The sequence below is a fragment of the Nannobrachium achirus genome (assembly GCF_963921795.1).
Source record: "Nannobrachium achirus genome assembly, chromosome: 7".
Taxonomy (NCBI): domain Eukaryota; kingdom Metazoa; phylum Chordata; class Actinopteri; order Myctophiformes; family Myctophidae; genus Nannobrachium; species Nannobrachium achirus.
This window is the reverse complement of record NC_137816.1, coordinates 55,383,211-55,402,338: the sequence shown is the minus strand read 5'-3', so window position 1 is coordinate 55,402,338 and position 19,128 is coordinate 55,383,211. Positions and strand designations below refer to the sequence as shown.

The following is a 19,128-nucleotide window of genomic DNA, read 5'->3' as shown; positions in this document are numbered from 1 at the left end:
TATTCCCACTGGGTCAAGGAACAAATGCTACCTTTTTCACATTGGCCTGTTATAGCGCCACCAGCAGGTAGACTTTAGCAAAACACATTTTTGGAACACAATGCTTCAAATCATGCATGCAGCGTCCGATTGCCATGAAAGATCTATGGTGAAGAACATATGCCACCCTTTTTACATTGGCCTATTATACAGTAGCACCACCAGGACGCATGGCCTGATGGAGACCTGTGCTCGGAAGAGCACTGCTTCTAGTTACTGCTGCTTTTATTTACTTTTATGGGGTGTATTTTATTTGTATTGTTTTATTTTATCTTGCATTATTTTAGAACAATGTGCCTCCTGCTGATAGCCGATGTTTTTACTGCTGCTTTTATTTACTTTTATGGGTTTTAATCTATTACTTTATTATTTTTTATTGTGCAGCACTTGGAAACCCTGTGTTTGTAAAATGCGCTATATAAATAAATTGGATTGGATTGGTAAAGTATGTTAATATAACTAGCACAGCTGCAGTAGTTTGAGGTAGTCTAGTCTCCCTACTCCTACAGTACCTTCCATTTAGAAATGTATGCCCTGGTGTTGGGGGAGTTCACTGACTGGTTGGTTGACAGTGTCAATACAGTGATCTGAAGCAGATGGCATTTATCTACTGTAGATGTACCACTATCTTTATTGTAGTTCAGGCATTGTTGCAATTACCCCTCTCCATTGGGAGAGAGAGACAGACACATTAAACACATGGATTGCAGCTTTAAATCCAATATTCATTGGGAAACGGTTTATGCCAGAAGCAAGGGAGCATGTTCTGCCCTTTGCCCCTGTATACTACATTGACAACAAGGAGGAAACTGGACATTCAGTTGTGGCACTGTGTGGCAGCATGGAATGTACATATACAGTTTAAATTAGGTTATAACAACATTAACAACCACTATATGGACAGTAAGGGCTCTTTGAAACGAATCGTTAAATCGGACGGGCAGATCTACAGTGCAGGTCTCAATGTGACATTTACATGTGAACTGCAGACTCTATTGGAGATGAATGGATGAATGGAGGGGCAGTAGTAGCCCATTATTAACACTACATTATACAGACTGCTTTATAGACAGACAGAGGGGAGTGGGGGGGGGAGAGAGAGAGAGAGAGAGAGAGAGAGAGAGAGAGAGAGAGAGACAGAGAGAGAGAGAGAGAGAGAGAGAGAGAGAGAGAGAGAGAGAGAGAGAGAGAGAGAGAGAAAGATAACATTTGGAACATAGCTCAGACAACAGTTGACATTTACAAACAGCAAACTGTCCATCTGTAGTGAAACACACACACACACACACACACACACACACACACACACACACTTGCTTTTGTCGATGGCGCACATAATGTACATCTTATGCAATTTGAGTGCAGATCAATTTCACACACACACACACACACACACACACACACACACACACACACACACACACCTTTGCAACATTACTTGAAATTGTGTAGATGTATAAATATATGTTCTTCAGAAATGCTATCACATGGGGAATCTGAAACTGATAGCAGTGTACTGAGCAAACAATCTGAATCCATAATATCAGACTACTATGTGGCATCCTTAATGACTTAGCAAAACAGAGAGATAGTGTCAATAACATCCTAATAATAAAACCCAACAGTGACACAAAGTCAATGGTAAAACATGGGAACCAATTTGGCTACCGTTTGCACACACACAAGTATTATCAAATTAATGCATATATTAACCCTGCAAGACCCGAATTAATTTCTACTGGCCCAAAAAAATAAAAAAAAATCAGATGGTGTTGTAGGAGTCCTAATCACAGGAAAATGTAATGTTAAAACATTAATGTTTTTGTAAGGTTTTATAGCCATAAATCATAAATCATGCTCTAATTTGCATTTTGGGGATATTTTTCACAATAATAACATATGTACATGTTCTAGACATTCTAATGATCACGAAAAACAATATTACAGGCATTTTACTTATGTTTTAGTGAGGAATAGCTTCAGTTAAAATGTGAGATGTTGTTCGTCCAGACGCTGGAATTTCAACTTCTCTGGGAGGTGTGAATGTCATTCTCTGTGGGGGGTATTTATATGCAAATATCGTGGCCAATGGCATTGTAATACTAAACAATAGGATTTAATGGTGATGTTAATGTGAAAAAAGAACAGGAAAACTAATTATAACATTTTTTAAAAAATGATTTAAAAAATGTTGCCAAAAAGCAACACTGGGCCTTGCAGGGTTAAATACACACATCGTGATAACGATAAACAGAACTTATATAAATAGTCAAGATAGTGTCTCTATCTATATGCTCACCTGCAAATTTGTCCTTCTCAGACTCATCCATGGACCAGAAACAGTAGTCATAGGCGAAGACCTGAAAGAGGTATAGAAGGGAAAATAATATATCAATTGACAGACAGACAGAAAGAGAAAGATCCACGCATGGGAATCAAACTGCAAGACAGTAACAGTGTCATAGACAACTTTAAAAGAGTAATACGGTAGTGACTTCACTGCATACCGAAATAGAATCATATCCCAAGGATAAAACATTTCAGAAGACATTTGCAATGAATACCTTGTATTCATCGTCAGAAAGAGAGAGAGAGAGAGAGAGAGAGAGAGAGAGGAGAGAGAGAAGTTGTGTGTAGATGCAGATGCATGCATGTCTTAGGCCTAACAAAGACCTAACGGTTGGCTGTCATTTTAGGGCTGAGTAGGTAGGGAATTTATTTTATTTATTTATTTTTTTGTGGGCATGATGGGTAGCAAGGAATTTTATTGTATTTCCTCATGGGAAGGATGGGTAGGTAGTTTTATTATTATTATTTTTTTTTCCCCTATGGCAATTTTCCTGAGTTACCAATTTCTAAATCATTAAATGGTTCATGAAGCCTACAGTTAAAGGTCATACATAGATATTTGTGTCTGAAACACTAAAGGTAAAAACACCCAACATGCAGGTACCAGCATTAGGAACTTAGAAGGTTGGATACATTGTGTTTAGCCTTCAAACAAGCCTGAAGTCCAACTTGTCAAAGTTGTCCCTCTGTTGCCTGGCATTTAACTCACTCACTACCAATGACAAGATATGATAGGCTATTTTTAAAAAGCCTTCTGTACCAATGATGAGGCTTGAGAGATTTCTTTTTTACAGCATTCAATCTAACATTACACAGCTGTTTATCAGCTCATTTCTTGAGTTTCCTGATCCTGCCTATTGTCTTCTGCATTTCTGCACTAGCGTGTGAGTTTATAGCATGCTAATGTTTGGTCACGGCAACATGGATGTTTTAGTGATCGGATCTGTACGGCGACATGCATCTAGCGCATTGTGCACAATCGACACGCTGCTAGCACATTAAAAAAGGTAAGAAAAACGAAAAATAACCGTGATATGACGAGCCGTGTGGTTAAATATTCCGGGAGTAAATGAGTTAAGTTGAGTTAGTTCGGACACAGTTTAAATATACAATATATTATACATACAGTAGATATAATTCAATCTTTATGTAACCAAGAAGACAAATAATGCATCTCGACAGGGAAACGGACCAACAACAAATTTCAAACTGTTCAAACGATCAGTTGGATATCAAACTCCATATTATGTAATGCAAAGCCAACGGCTGTGCACAAGTTTATTCATTTCTGCCAGTGATGCCTGGGAGGTAGCCATCCGTTTTCCACTGTAAATATCTTCTATTTATTTTTCTTTTATTTTCCTTTTCTTTTCTTTTTTTTTCTTTATGACTGTTTTTTTTTCTCCTTTTGTTACTGATGATATCCTATGCAAAGTACTACTGTATTCTATCCATCTGTCTGTTTCCTGTGTAAATAAGCCAAAAAGCTTACTGGGATCTCCTTTTAGTTGACCTTGTACCAGTGATTTGTACCGTCATGAAACTGTACTTCTTCCTATGCAACCTTCTAATACATTCTTGAATCAATCAATCAATCATGCACTGGGCAAAATGTATTGTCTGCAGGCTTGTGGCTACTGCCACTGAGGGAAAGAAAGCAGCGAGGACATTTATGAGTAAACTAAGCAATTATAGCCAGTTTTATAGAAAGACCACTAAGATCAGTGGTGTTCAAACTTATTGTGCCCAAGACACAGTCATGGGCAAGTGTGCCATTTTCGCTACGCTTTTGTCATTTGTGGAGAAAAATACAAATAAAAGGTAACATTTTAAAAAGATCATCGTGAATACAATTTTCATCTATAATGATGACATGCTGATAACAGTGACACCAGGTTGAAAGTGGTTTAAACACATTATGGGATATATAGAATGCCCTCTGTAATGGGAAATTAGTGCACACAAAGTACTGGTAAATCTTAAAATAAATGTTTGTGTGCGCACAGCCGCACACACACACAGCCACACAAAACAGCACATCGTGATGTGAGTGAGCTTGTAAATCTGCTGATTTTGCTATTCTTGCGTGACAACGAAGTACAAAATCACTGCGCGCGTGCGTGCGTGTATGTGTGTGTGTATGCGTTACCTTGGATTGACTCCTGATGATGTCGCAGGAGGTCACAGTTTGTGGGGATCACAGGGAGGTGGTGACAAACAGACAGAAAGAGACAGACAGACAGACAAAGAAAAAACATTTAGTTCATGGTTCACTTCAAACCACAGCTTTGACATTTACAACAGACTGCATCTACAGTACAGTGTATAAGCCTTCTGGTCCATTTAATTTACTGTTCCCTGGTTTAAACATGCACACAAAATAATCCATAGCTACATGGGTAGCACAGGGTTTGGGTTGGGTTTAGTTTTTCTGAAACTGGTAGAGTTGTAGATCGGGGGGGGGGGGGGGGGGGGGGCATAAAAAAGAAAGAGAAAGAGCGTGAGAGACAGACACTGGTCATATATGAGAGACAAACAGAAGGGCAAACGACAGAGACAGTGAGAGTAGGGCATGGAGAGTGAGTAAGGAACTGGGTTAACATTAAGAACAGCACAGGAGAGAGAGAGATACAGACAGACAGAGGAGAGAGAGAGACTGAAAGGTACAGTATGTCCAGATAATGAGCGCAACCATAGGCTCCAGGGAGATAATGTACGCCAAATTAAGTAAAGAGCTTTGTCTTTCTACAGTAGGAACACACACACACACATTTGTCAGTAATGTACAGTAGAGGCACATATTTAGGCCAGAGGCAGAACTACATTGCAGACTGTCTGAGCCACCCTCTCCCGCGCACAGCGCACACACACACACACACACACACACACACACACACACACACACACACACACACACACACACACACACACACACACACACACACACACACACACACACACACACACACACACACACACACACACACACACACACACACACACACACACACACACACACACACACACACACACACACACACACAGGCCTCTGGCTCATACTGGTATTAGGATGCACGTTAACACAACGAAGACTGGTTGAAAATGAGAGAAAGTGTGTGTGTGTGTGTGTGTGTGTGTGTGTGTGTGTGTGTGTGTGTGTGTGTGTGTGAGACATGTTATGCTTCCAGCTAAAGCAAAATATACAGCGTAGCCATAGCAGTTGGCATTAAAAAGCTAGCTGTTTACGATCACTGGGAAGACCGTAAGAGCGGTGACAAGAGTGAGAGGGGTGAGACATTGAAAGGGGTGAGACATTGAGAGGAGTGAGACAGTGAGACAGTGAGAGTGGTGAGACATTGAGAGGAGTGAGAAAGTGAGAGTGGTGAGACAGTGAGAGGGGTGAGACAGTGAGAGGGGTGAGAGAGTGAAGGCTCATTCATACTCCAAAGAAGGTGAAGGGCAGTTCACCGCAGTGTAATTTTCTAAAATCAGAAAACTATAACATTATTACGACAAGAGCGATTCACCGCAAAACCCGACACATCTCCCTGCAGTGCTTTTACTTTCCGACATCACCCCATCACCTAAAAAAGTGAGGAGCTACCCACTTCACCCTAGTATGAATGAGCCTTGAGAGGGGTGAGAGTGAGGAGGGGGGAGAGAGTGAGTAGGGTGAGAGAGTGACGTGGGGGGGAGAGTGAGAGGGGTGAGAGAGTGAGAGGGGTGAGAGAGTGAGACAGTGAGAGGGGTGAGAGAGTGAGAGGGCTGAAAGAGTGAGGAGGGGAGAGAGAGTGAGCGGAATGACTGATGGTAGGAAGGAATTCCAGCATTCACCACTTCAACTGAAATGCTGAGTCATCACCAGGGTGTGTCAGGAGGAGGAATGGAAGAAACACTTAGGAAAGCACAAGCACACTACACACATACAGTAAATATACAGGAGCCTGGTCGTCTGAAACATCGGTCATGGCCGATGCCGATTCCAATATTTGGTCAAAAATGAAAGGCTGGTCTCTCTTCTCGTTCTCAAAGATTCCTACACGCATATTAATGAGGAGAACTCTGTACTCTTCGCGGGCACTCGCGCCGCCGCTTGCAATGTCGTGGACAATAACTGTGAAAACGAGCGCTCTATGCCGTTTCCATCCACCTTTCCCAGTGGGATCCATAATCAGGCAGCAGTGATACTCAAACTCCGATCCGCGGGCCGGAACGCAATTTTGACTGGCCCACCAGCGTAATGTCCTCAAAGTCACACATCCAACAAGCTTTAAACTGAGCAGATTGGACCTTGCGTTCCCGAAATAATGGCCAAAACATATTGAAAGCGGCCATTGAAATCGCCGATTTTATTCTTTGTTTTCTTTTCTTTTTTACCGGTGTCTTTGTCTGACTAATTAGCATACCCAAAACGTTATTGTAGGACATCAAATGAAAGAGAGATGTACTGTAGCTCTACTTAACAATTACATCATCAGCCATTTGTTAACTAAACAAATCTATTTTTGTTTAGTTAATCTATTTTAAGTAGATTGTTTGATTTTATTTGATTTTCCTTAGCCATAACTATCTATTTTCTGTAAAATGTGGGCCAAGTCATAAATAACAATTGAAAGAGAGATGTGCTCAGCCATCTTTAATGTTATCCCTCTTGATAGCAGGAAGACAGATATCAGCCCAGACAAATAGCAGACACATGTACATTACCGGTAGTTTGTTTTAGTGTTTGTGTGGAATATGCTAATTGCACAGAAGTATTAAAAAGAGAGCAAAATTTAGCAAATTACTTTGATTACAAATTGTGTCATTGACAGAATATAAATGGAATTCCAAGCCATAAAATAATGCACATTGCACTTGTCTTATGTGGAAATAAAGCAAATAAAAGAGAAGTTATCAAATAATGTCCCTTGACATTTTTGTAATGTGGCCCACTGGTTCAGAAGTTTGAGTATCCCTGATCTAAAGTATAACGCCAGTTCTTAGGTCTTTACTCCTTGTCTGTAAAATACATTATTTCAAAATACTGTCTGCTGTTGGTTTAGGGCCAAAATACATGTCATTCTGATCTCATGCTAGTTTTATCAAGAACCATCCAGACCTCTTGGGTCATCTAGGACCGGTCTGCTCTCCGTCCCCAGAATCAGAAAGGTCGTTGCACACTGCTGCGTTTTTTCGGACGAATATAGGAGCGAATTTCGGAGCACGTAAATAAAGAAATCAAACTCACGTAATGTCAATCACATTTGCACACTGCCGCCTGTTTCGTATTTGTTTTCGTACCACTGGGTTCAACGCTCTCTCTCTCTCTCCTTGCCCTGAAAAACGCATTTCGCAACGAAAAACCACAGCTAGGGCTGTCACGATATGACATTTTACATGACGATTAATTGTCACTCAAATAATTGGCGATTAACGATTTAATTGTGTTTTTGTCGTTGATAATTACATTTCTGTTTGGCTTTTAGGCTTTGAAGTTGTACATGGTAGATATGAAACATAACCTAAATATACAAAGAAATTACTGACATATTTGACAACTTACTACTTAAAAAATTACTTTGATAGTAGAAATAGCCGATCTACAAGCTCACAACGCGTCGCGATGCGACGCGTTGTGAGCTTGTAGATCTGCTATTTCCACAATTTTTTACCTTTTTTTAAATATATGAACATTTTTCAACATGGAAACGATTATGACGATTATGAAAAATAATCACAATTATGTCAAAAGAAATCACGATTAGACGATTATGTAATAATTGTGACAGCCCTAACCGCAGCAGTGTGTAACCAGCTAAATGTGGAGACGCAGTGTTCAGTTTGTATGCACCACATACTGTATCTAGATTACAAACTGACAGAAAACTGCACGTCCGCTACAACTCTTAGTTCTTTTAAATCAAACATTTTCCCCGCACTGTAATTGTGTTTTCTTATTCTTCCGTTTTATTGGTTTACTCGTTTTATTTCATTACACTCAAATGTCCCATACTGTTCATAATGTTTATTTGGCTTTGACTTGTCTTAATTGTGCTGTCTTGATGTCTTAATGTTTAATGTGTTGAGTAGAGCAGTTTGAACTGCCCTGTGTTGTACTATACAAATAAACTTGGCCAGTTGAGGACGTTTGGCATATAGGACTGGAACTATGTGCCAAGTTAAAATTTTAATACTGATCCCAGTTCCCCACTTCAGTTTTCAGCTTCACCCAGCTGAGTGCTGCCCACAGAGGAGCGCAGAGGGGGAGCTGTTAGGGGTTAGGCGTCTTGCTCAGGGACACTTCGACGACACATTGCTGAATAGCTGGAATCGTACCTGGGACCTCTGGAGGCCCAGGCTAGGCAGGCTCACTAACCATTCAGCCATGGCCACCCCCCATTTTCAAACTCATGGGAAGGCAGTTTTCCTGGTTAGATAGAAGACGCAGAGATACAAGGGAGAGGGGGACCGGCAGAATAGCTGTGTGACCCCTAAAAACAATTGCCATATCAGCATGAGCCAGATAGGGTACAAATGCAACCGATATGCCCCATACTGTATATCAGTCAATCTGATATATCAGACCATCACTTACAAATACAGTCAATGTACACAAAAACAAAACATGATTCACCACCTACGGTACATATACAGTACAGCAAACATGGTCCATGATGTAGGGAGTGCAACTTCTCCACAGCAGCAGTGCTCTAACATAATAAAACCCACAGCGTTAATTTTTACACAAGTCAAATTAACTGGATTCCTGTGTGCTGTCAACAAACCCACTGGGCAATTAAATAGTCCTAAGTGGCCATGACCTCTTGCGGCTAGATTACAGAGTAGGCATACACACACAAACACATATAGCACGCGCACACAATAAAAGGTCTGAAGACTTTTAGACTTTATTGCCAAGGATGTTCTTAGAAACAATGATTTTCTTTTGAGCAGAGATAACCCAACGCAACATGGTGGTGTTTTGGTGGTGTTGGACTGGAAAGTAGATGAATGGATTCAACAAGGAACAGAGATTGACATTCTAAAAGGCAAATCTGACTCCGTTTGAGGAAGAAGTGAAACAGACCCAGGGCCAGGGCACATTCTGCATAACCAGTTTGTTTGACTGTCTGTCAACCTTTCACCATTTAATTTCAGGTCATGCTGCAACCATCCCTTTGCCCATCACACTCTATAAACTCACATATTACAGTCTCGCAGACACACTTTTCACACGGGATCCAACAGCACACGGCTGGTTTTGCATATCATGCCCTCTGTTGAATCCATTTACAGAGCACGTTTTACACATCATTTACACATCACGTTTGATAACACTCCCAGTGTGCTGCTATTAAATACAGCATGTGATTACCGACGCGGCATTGTGGCAACACCACCAGCCCACACAATCACCTCCCTGGCTGCTCCCTCCCTGGCTCAAGATATTAGATAACCCAGTGAACCGCTTTAAGATGAGTTAAATCACCTGACTCGACAGGATGACGCTAAGCCATGCAATGAAATGGACACTAAAGACTGAATATTAGGGATGCACGATTATAGCATGCAAACTTTCCAGAAATAGAAAGCCAGGGGGCACAGTGGCACAGTCAGTAGCACTGTCGCCTCACAACTAGAAGATCCTGGGTTCGATTCCCGCCAGGGGACACTGTGGGCGCTGGAGGCGTGTTCCCTCCTCCGCGTCATCAGCGCCCACACCCTAGGTGGGGTTGGCAAAAAAATCGGTGTGGAATTTGCATGTTCTCCACCGTGTCTCCTAGGGTAGGTACCCTAACAAAAACATGCAGTAATCCTGGTCTCTATAATGCCTCCCCCTGGCCAACCGGGGCGCCTGATGGAGGGGGAATGGAACTGGTTGGAATAACGTGTTCCTTCCACGTGCTACGTCCAACCGGGGAAGCTCCCCCTGTCAGGTGAAAATAAGCGGCCTGCTCACTCCTCATGTACTGAAGCAAGCATGAGCTCAGTTCGGGGACCTCCCCAAGCGTGGCAGAGGGAGAGCTGAGCCCAGGATTACAGTTTAGGCAATTGGCAATGGGTGAAAAAATTAGTTACAAAAATTAAGGGATTAAAACATTTAAAAAAATAAATAGAAAACCTGTGGTTTTTTATTCGCTTGCTTTCCCCATCGATGATGTCACTGGTAGGTGGGTTTCGGAACTGTCCACAGCCTTCCTACGAGACCAAACTCTGGCAAAAATGGTACTATATTATAATGAGCATTAGTGAGGACCAATTTTATGAAAATAGGTTAAAATGGGTGAAGTCGACCTTTAACTGTTGCACGCACCCCTAGTCTAAATTTATCTGCTAGTCTGTGTGTGTAGAGGTACCATGTCGCTGGTAAGCTCCCAAGCGGACATCTGTTTGCTTGGCAGAACCGCATGGCTCTGGCAACTGGGCGCATAAAGCACGAGGGGCATCCGAGCTGATATATGGACGGTCGGCTGCTCGAGCTCAAGATCTGTCAGCCTGTGCACTACCACCCCCGCCCCACCTCACCCAACGCACCGCCCAGAAAATCTGCTCGACTGAGCTCTATTCTATTCTAACCCCAGTGCCGGGAGGAAGAATTTATGCCAGCCCCGACTGAATGCGGGGGAGGTTTGAATGTTGCCGATAGGTTTGTCTGCATCCATCATCTAGACATCAGAACACTGGTCCTCAAGTCCCGGACCCCGGCAGTCCACAGGGACTCATTTATATTTAGGACACAAGCCAGGTGAATGTGATTAAGAACCACTTAAACCATATATACTCTGTTTTATGTCAAATAGCGAACTCTCGTGAGTTTGTAGATCTGCTATTTTCACAGAATGTTCAGCTCTTTTCACAGAATGTTTGGCTATTGCAACATACCCAGAAATTCCACAATAGGGAAGCTAAGGTTAATGTGGTTAACTATCTGGTACAGTATGACACACCAAGCACACGAACAGAGTTGAGAACAGACTATGCAAACTAGCAAGGAGAATAGAAAGCTGCAGTACAGTACCTAAACTGGCTCAAAAAAGAATACAACGATAGTGAGTAGAGACAATAGTGGCTCTACTCAACACACCAGTTAGAAGGTGGAGAGTCTTGACATACATAGGATTGTTGTTGTTTTTTTGCATGAATTCATCACTGCTTCTTATGCAAATTAATGCAGCAAACTAAAAATGGCACAATGCTTCCCGGTCCCCGAGGCAAATTATTTGCGCTGCCAAAGCTGCTTATGGGTAATATGCCATCACACATCCTGCCACTTTGATTGATGGTCTGCCTGAACTGACAGGCTGGGTGACATTTTGTGCACACGTCGTTCCATCAGCCAAGCTGTGAAGGAGGGTTTAGAAGGAGGTTAATGAGCATTACGACCACTGTTAAACCATAAAACCTGTGCTCGCGCAAAAGAAAGACATCAACTCCTCTTTCACTGGATGTTTCCACTGAGGTCAGTAAAGGTTAGTACTGACTGTCACGTGATTAAGTGATTTGTTACAAATACATATAACATAATGGGCGTTTGGATTTGGAATGTAATGTAGAGGGTTTGGGAGGTATAACGGTCATATGATTATCTCTGTGATCGCAACACTGTTAGGTTGTCAAGTTATTTCCCCCTTATAATGTTCTTTTGGGTACAGACTGCAGCGGGACATGTGTGAGGGATGTTGGTTCCCGTCTGGAAAGTGCAAATAGCTTTTAGTCAACAGACTCAGAGGAGGGTTTCTAAAGGAGGGGAAAGGTTGTGGATATGAGGCATGAATTCAGTTTACATTTCAATTAATTTCCAAACGCAACTTTGCTTCCATTGTGGATTACATTTTTTACTTGGAACAGAGATGTACAGTACGGTACTTGGATGAGCAATAACACGTTTTTTCCTGATTATACACTATCCATCAAGTTTAGACAAATAATGCTAACATTGACAATAACTTAACGTTCCTATCAATTCCCATTCTGAAAACAAGATTTTTGGAAGGACATCCTTACTGTATGTCAGGTCACTCAACAGGTGTCAAACGTTTACTGTCGCTCTAAAGCCCATACTCACACAAATACAGATCATCATAAAAACAAGAGACACAAACATTTCCGTTCATATGTGGCATGTGCAGTAATTTACGGCATTTTGCTCATCATTATAACCTTAGAATACAGCTGATCCTCATATCCAGAGTGACTGATGTAATTTCTTCTCCGTAGTGACTGATGTAATTTCCTCCAAAGCATCTTAGGAATGTTCCAATCTCTCACTCTCACAACAGATTGGTATCCTGGCAACAACGGTTCACGCTTAATGGTAATTCACTAATAATAAACCTTCAAGCAACTACAGAAGTTATTTAGAAAAATCGGTCTGCCCTTTCTTCTCCTGTTTCAGCATAATTTAATTTGCAGAGCGTTATTAATACAGTACCAAACCATCCCTTCACAACACCAGAGACAGACACATAACACATTTGATCATGGATATTGTATCCAGAGATGTTGATTTGCCGCTAGGCCCGCTATACCAAAACTGGTCACTTAATGTGTACCTGAACAATAATACTGACTGATGACCTAAAAGTAGTACTAAGATATATACAAATGAACAGAGACAGAACACCCAACAAAGAAAACCAACAACTGTAACAAAACAGCTTGCAAAACTGGTCAATAGATAGACAGTCGATGACGTCAGAATCTAAAAGGACTGTCATTTCTTGTTCCATAAAGGAGACTAAAACAAAAGCACTTTCACCTACAGTATTCTGCAAGTAAAATTAGGCATTTATTGTAAAGCAAACAGCCAAACAACCTTGATGCTGCTGCGGTCTAATTGGCCTTCATCATCAGTGTCATTCATTTTTGCAGTTGACCAGACAAAGTGTTATTGTCTCACAGCTCTTTCTAAACTGTGTCTTACAGCCCTCTCCCTCTTCCTCTTATCACACATCTCTCCTTCCTCCTCTTGGCCTCTCAATCCTCACCCTCCTCTTTCTCTCTCCCTTACTCCTGGCAGTGACGCTCCAACTGGATGAAGGCAGCAGTCAATCAGAGAGCTGATGCTGGCTGGCTCCAGTCGCACAGAAAAGACAAGGCCGGCGGCAGAAAGGTAGCAGCAGGAGAATGCACACACGCAAGCACGCATCACATGCCTAGACATAAGCCCCTTTTCCACTGCAAGGTGGAACCAGAACATTCAGGAAACTGAACCTATTTTTTGGTTCTGGTTTTGTTCCCATTGCGTACGACCCGGTTCCAGGCGAAAGGTTCCTGGAACCTTTTTTAGGTCCTGCTCCTGAGGTAGAACTAAACTTTAGAATATACAAAACAATGCAGCCTGCACATTTCTCAAAGACTATTCATATACTGTATGTACACATACGCCAAGCAGACACTCTAGCAGGCACAACCACGTCACACAAAAAGACAAAAAACACACACTCACACACACGAACAATCACCCACATCACAGAAACACACACCTGTTTCACTTTACCCATGCACATTCTTTATCAAGCGGCCAGGCTGGCTGTTATGTACTGTACCACAACATTTCACTGACATTTCACAACTATTCCACAGTTCTACAAAAACACAGGCATTAAATTACTGCTATGAGCGCATTCATTCGTTCCGGGAGATATTTAAAACCTGCTTCCCCGTTTTTTTGGAATGCGTTTTGAGACGGGACCCATCATGAGGGGGGCTTATCTGGAGATAAGAGCCTGATTTATGTACCAGGCCTCTAGTTTGTTTTTCTTTTGTGTTCATCCAGAGAGGAGAACAGGGCTGTTGTCGGTTTGTCATTTCCCTCCACATGACTTTTTGCGTTTGATTAGGGCTGTCACAATTATTACATAATCGTCTATAGTCTAATCGCAATTATTTGAGGTAATCGCAATTATTTTGCATAATCGTCATAATCGTTTCCATGTTGAGAAATGTTAATATAGTTTCAAACACTTGCAAAAAGTTGTGGAAATAGCAGATATACAAGCTTGTGAGCTTGTAGATCGGCTATTTCCACTAGCAATGTTCTTTTTTAAGTATAAAGTTGTCAAATATGTCAGTAATTTCTTTGTATATTTATGTTGTGTGTCATGATTGCCATGTGCAACTTAAGCCTAAAAGCCAAACAGAAATGTAATGTCAACGACAAAGACACAATTAAATCATTAATTGCAATTATTTGGGTGACAATTAATAGTCATGTTAAATGTCAATCGTGACAGCCCTTACGTTTGATAATTATCACTCTCTGGCCTCTTCTCCTGCTAAGGCAACAAATGAGGCTGCAAACGTACAGTATTCTATATGTTACGTTTTGCTTTTTGACGTGAGCTGTACTGTCAGCTGTCATGGCGAGTCCAGAGGCCGACGGTGATCGGGGTGCGCAACCCCCAATTACGGCTAGACAGGACCGGTCGGGCCAATGAGAAGAAAGAGCAAGGCAGGCGTGAGAGCCCCCCACCACCCCCAACAACACTCCTGTATCCTTCATTCCTTTCCCTCCTCCACTTCATCTGATTTGTCATTTAAAAAATAACTGCTCGCATGGATGCTTTCCCCTCTCCTCCGTCTCTCTCTCTCCCCACATCTTTGTCGCTCTCCTCCCCCCCCCCCCCACCCGCCACCCCCACCACTCATTTCTCAAACTCTCTTTTCCCTGGGACTATCCATAGCTGGGGCAAAAAAAGATGACACAAAAGAAAAGCTGGAAGATGGGAGGAGTGGGGACGGAGAGAGTATGGCCGAGGTACAATCTGTTATGTTGACACATTTGTACATATCAGGCATTGCGCTGACGGTACTCTCTGAGGGAGACTTAGCAGGCTGTTGTAGAGTGACCTTCATAGGGTTGTGCCCATTGACAAGGACATTGTGTATTCACAGTCGGAGAAGAACGCCGCCAGCAATGTTAATGCTATCTTTATGGTAATTTATGCAATATGTTTTTTTTTTTGGTAAAATGTAACTGGTAGAAACAAACGCTTCCCCGTCCTGTGCATTTAATGTACGGTCCATTCACCTCTCTTCGCTCTGTGAACAGTCTATCGCAAAAAGTAAACAAGACAGAACTGACAAAAGCTACATAAAATATCACATCGCTCACTATGCACTTTTTGCAAATGTTACTACTCATAGAATCTAAGATATTGTAAAGGGTGTAATCATCCATTGATCGATCCATCCATCCGTTCAATGGGCAATGATCAAATCTCGTCGATGTAATTATATAATATTAATATTCCGTGCAGAACTCGCAGTCAATGCTGAATTTCCTTCAACTTCCTGAAGTGCATGAGGTTCCTTCCTTCTTCATGAAACGTTTAGGCAGCCATCATTCAGAGAAATGATCTCACACTCAAGAGATTCAGTCACCCACGTTCAGTTGCAGTAGTCTTGGGTCGCGCGCCCCCGACGACATATCTTTTTTGAGCCGGGGTCTCGCACCCCCCGAAGTTCACACCTCGACAACCGTTTAACAAAGAAACTAGCCTATTTGCATATCAATAGACCTGTAGAGTAGGTGTCGAGCGACGTTCGCGACCCCCCAAACATTGAATCACCACTGCACCACTGCCCACGTTTCACAGGGTTTCATCAGGGGTAACTCCTCTCACACCGCCTCATTCATATTAGGATCCTAATACTGGCATCTCAGTTAATGCCAATAAGATGGTCTGGAAATAGAGACGTTTGCCCAACTCTAGAGCTTCAGTTCAATATTACAATCCAGCCAACTATAGGAATAATGACTACAAGGCTCAGACTGAGCTTTAGCGCTTGTAACCCTAGAATGATATACAGTAAGCGAGAAGTGCTGGGAAATGAAATAGGAGAAATAACTGCTGAGGAGATTCTTTACATGAAGTGCATGTGGGAGTGAGATGGATGGGAGAAGGATTATGGGAGATGGAAGTGAAAAGCAGCACTTAACCAGAATCACTTGATTTGCTGAATATGACAAATATATAGGGATTTGCTTTGGTGTACACAGTATCAAAAATCACAGTATTACCGACATATGACAGCAGCATAATGTAACAGTAACTACAAATGGATAGTCATGTGCACAGTCTGCACACGTGTAAATTCAACATCAAACAGTCAACCGTGGCTGTGTGTCTGTGTCGGCCTCACTAAAAGTTGATTGTGGCTGGTGAATTTGGGAAAAGTCAGATGTGTTTAATTAATGGTTGAAAAAGTCAGTTTTCTCCACAAAATAACAAGTCCCCACCTCCCCTGAGTGATGGTGGCTGATGAGCTCAACCACAACCACCAACAGAACGGATTCATAACCGTATTCATAACAGTATATTGAATTTGCAATAATGACACATTTACATTGTAAGAGGCTCCATCCAAAGCAACTGCAAAAGAAGCTATATAAAAAGCTTTATACCCTGTATATAATATACAACATGTATATAACGACGATATAGCTCTGTTTATACAATGCTGTACCCACTCCAACTGTATATACAGGTAGGGTTGTCACAATTATTACATAATCGCCTAATCGCGATTATTTTACATAATCGCGATTATTTTACATAATCACGATTATTTTTTCATAATCGTCATAATCGTGAATGTTGAAAATGTTTCATATATATTTGTTTTAAAGTAAAAAATAGTGGAAATAGCAGATCTACAAGCTCACAACGCGTCGCATCGCGACGCGTTGTGAGCTTGTAGATCGGCTATTTCCACCATCAATGTTATTTTTTAAAGTAGAAAGTTGTCAAATATGTCCATAATTTCTTTGTATATTTAGGTTCTTTGTCATATCTGCCATGTGCAACTTCAAAGCCTAAAAGCGAAACAGAAATGTAATTATCAACGACAAAAACACAATTAAATCCTTAATCGCAATTATTTGAGTGACAATTAATCGTCATGTAAAATGTCATATCGTGACAGCCCTATATACAGGTGCATTGTAGTGCAGACAGAGACCTCATAGACCTGAAGAGTTCAGGACTGGTGTAGTAGTATAATCACAAAAAGACTATTGACATTGATTTAGTCCCCTACGGCCACTGCCCAGGGTTTCTGGCTTGTGCTACCAAATTTCAACTGTTATTGTTCATTATATTTTGACACTTGCTTTGGCAATGTAAACGTATGTTTTCTCAATGTTTGCCAATACAGGGTCCAGATATATCACAATCGTATATATTACAATATACTTGTTGTCAAAATCATGAGGCCTCCTACAGAGAAGCTCCAACCCAGCCCCCTGAAAGGCTTGTGTTTACGTCAGGGGTCCACAGGCCAGAGCAAGAATTTCAAATGTCTAGTGGAGTGTTAGCATAGCAACACAGAGAAACTGATTAACTGACATGATTAATTGTTTGGCATGAGGTCATCCAAAACACACATCTGGATCGCACGTACAGATGTGCAACGCGCTACGGAGGCATTCTGCATATTCTGTGGGAGACAGGACTAGTCGTGTTTGCCTTGCACACTTAACTTCACTACCGACAAAGACCACAGACGAACAGGCAGAGAGCAGTTGGGAGGGTGAGTGAGTCAACATCCAATCTCCCCACTCAAAATGCAAATAAAAGCCTTACATCACTATGCAAACTCCAGCAGGGATAAGAGTCCCTCCACAGCATGCTGGGTTGGTTGGCTACAGGACAAAAGGCTCTGTGCTTATCAAACACTTCAGGACACAGTGCCATAACCTGGAGGCTCTCAACCTGGGGGTCGCCAACTCACAAGGAAGCCAAGTTTAGATACATCTCCATGTGTGGTTCAAGGGCCGCTTATAGTTCCGTATGTTTGATTTTGTGTACGTTTTGGGTGAGAGAGGACGTGCATTAAGTGTGTCGACATGCTTAGTTTGTCTACGGTTTGTGCATGCCAACCCGCTCTCCGCTCCAATTCTGCTCCCGTTGGGGCCGCGCGCCACATTTGCGCCTCACAGCACAGAGCACATGAGATTCTCAGCGCGCCCTGACCAGGATTTCACTCTAATGTCTCTGTCATCCACACAAGTATTTTTATAAATATGTTGTGTTAGTTAACGTTATATCACCAGCCAGTTAAAGGTATATACGATTCGAAACGCAAAGTGAAACGTTTTTTTTTTTTTGGCTGAATGAACCACACTCACCTCGAGTAGCGCCCCATCTCTCAAATCTGGTGATTAATCAATAAGAAAACGGCATCCAAGCCACAGAGCTTTCCATGTTGGTATCATAGAGGTAAAAGAAAGACATCTTTCCACTCTTTTTGCAGAGGTAAAGTTATGTTCCTCACTACTGCCCCTTTACGGTTGACAACGGTGGCCGTGGGTACTTCTTGCTACAGACAAATCCAGTACGTTCAGTTGAGAGTTGTACGGTAGGACAGGGAGAAAGAACGGATATCAAACAGAAGAAATCTCTCTCCCCCTCCGTTTCTAGAGTAGACCTGTGGTCCTTATGTATTACTATGCATGGTACTTCAGTGAAATGGAACCACTACAGGGAGAGTCCTGCCAATAATGTTCTACAAAATATAACGCTAACACTTTAATTAGAATAACTATCCCTTTGTAAGGGATCATTCACAAACTGTTATCTAATGAGTCATTATAATAAATAGTTAAAAGATATTGAACAAGCTATATTGGTAAACCACTTACCAATAACTTATTTGTTAATACACCTTTCAGTGCAAGACTGCATGTAGTAATTGTCTCTGCTCTGCTGCCAACACCTCCTACTAACATCATCACTGGAAATGGCAACATCA

General features: G+C 41.8%; 1 protein-coding gene across 1 annotated transcript in view; it reads right to left on the bottom strand.

The window, feature by feature from the left end:
- The window catches only part of kif13ba (kinesin family member 13Ba), a 98,597-nt gene that overhangs the window by 62,892 nt on the left and 16,577 nt on the right, over positions 1 to 19,128 (bottom strand). The window contains exons 3-4 of the mRNA XM_080730735.1: positions 4,538 to 4,550; positions 2,339 to 2,399 (exon numbers count right to left, since the gene is read on the bottom strand). Of these exons, the coding sequence (XP_080586861.1) occupies positions 2,339 to 2,399; positions 4,538 to 4,550 (74 nt within the window). The remainder of the gene's footprint in view (positions 1 to 2,338; positions 2,400 to 4,537; positions 4,551 to 19,128) is intronic.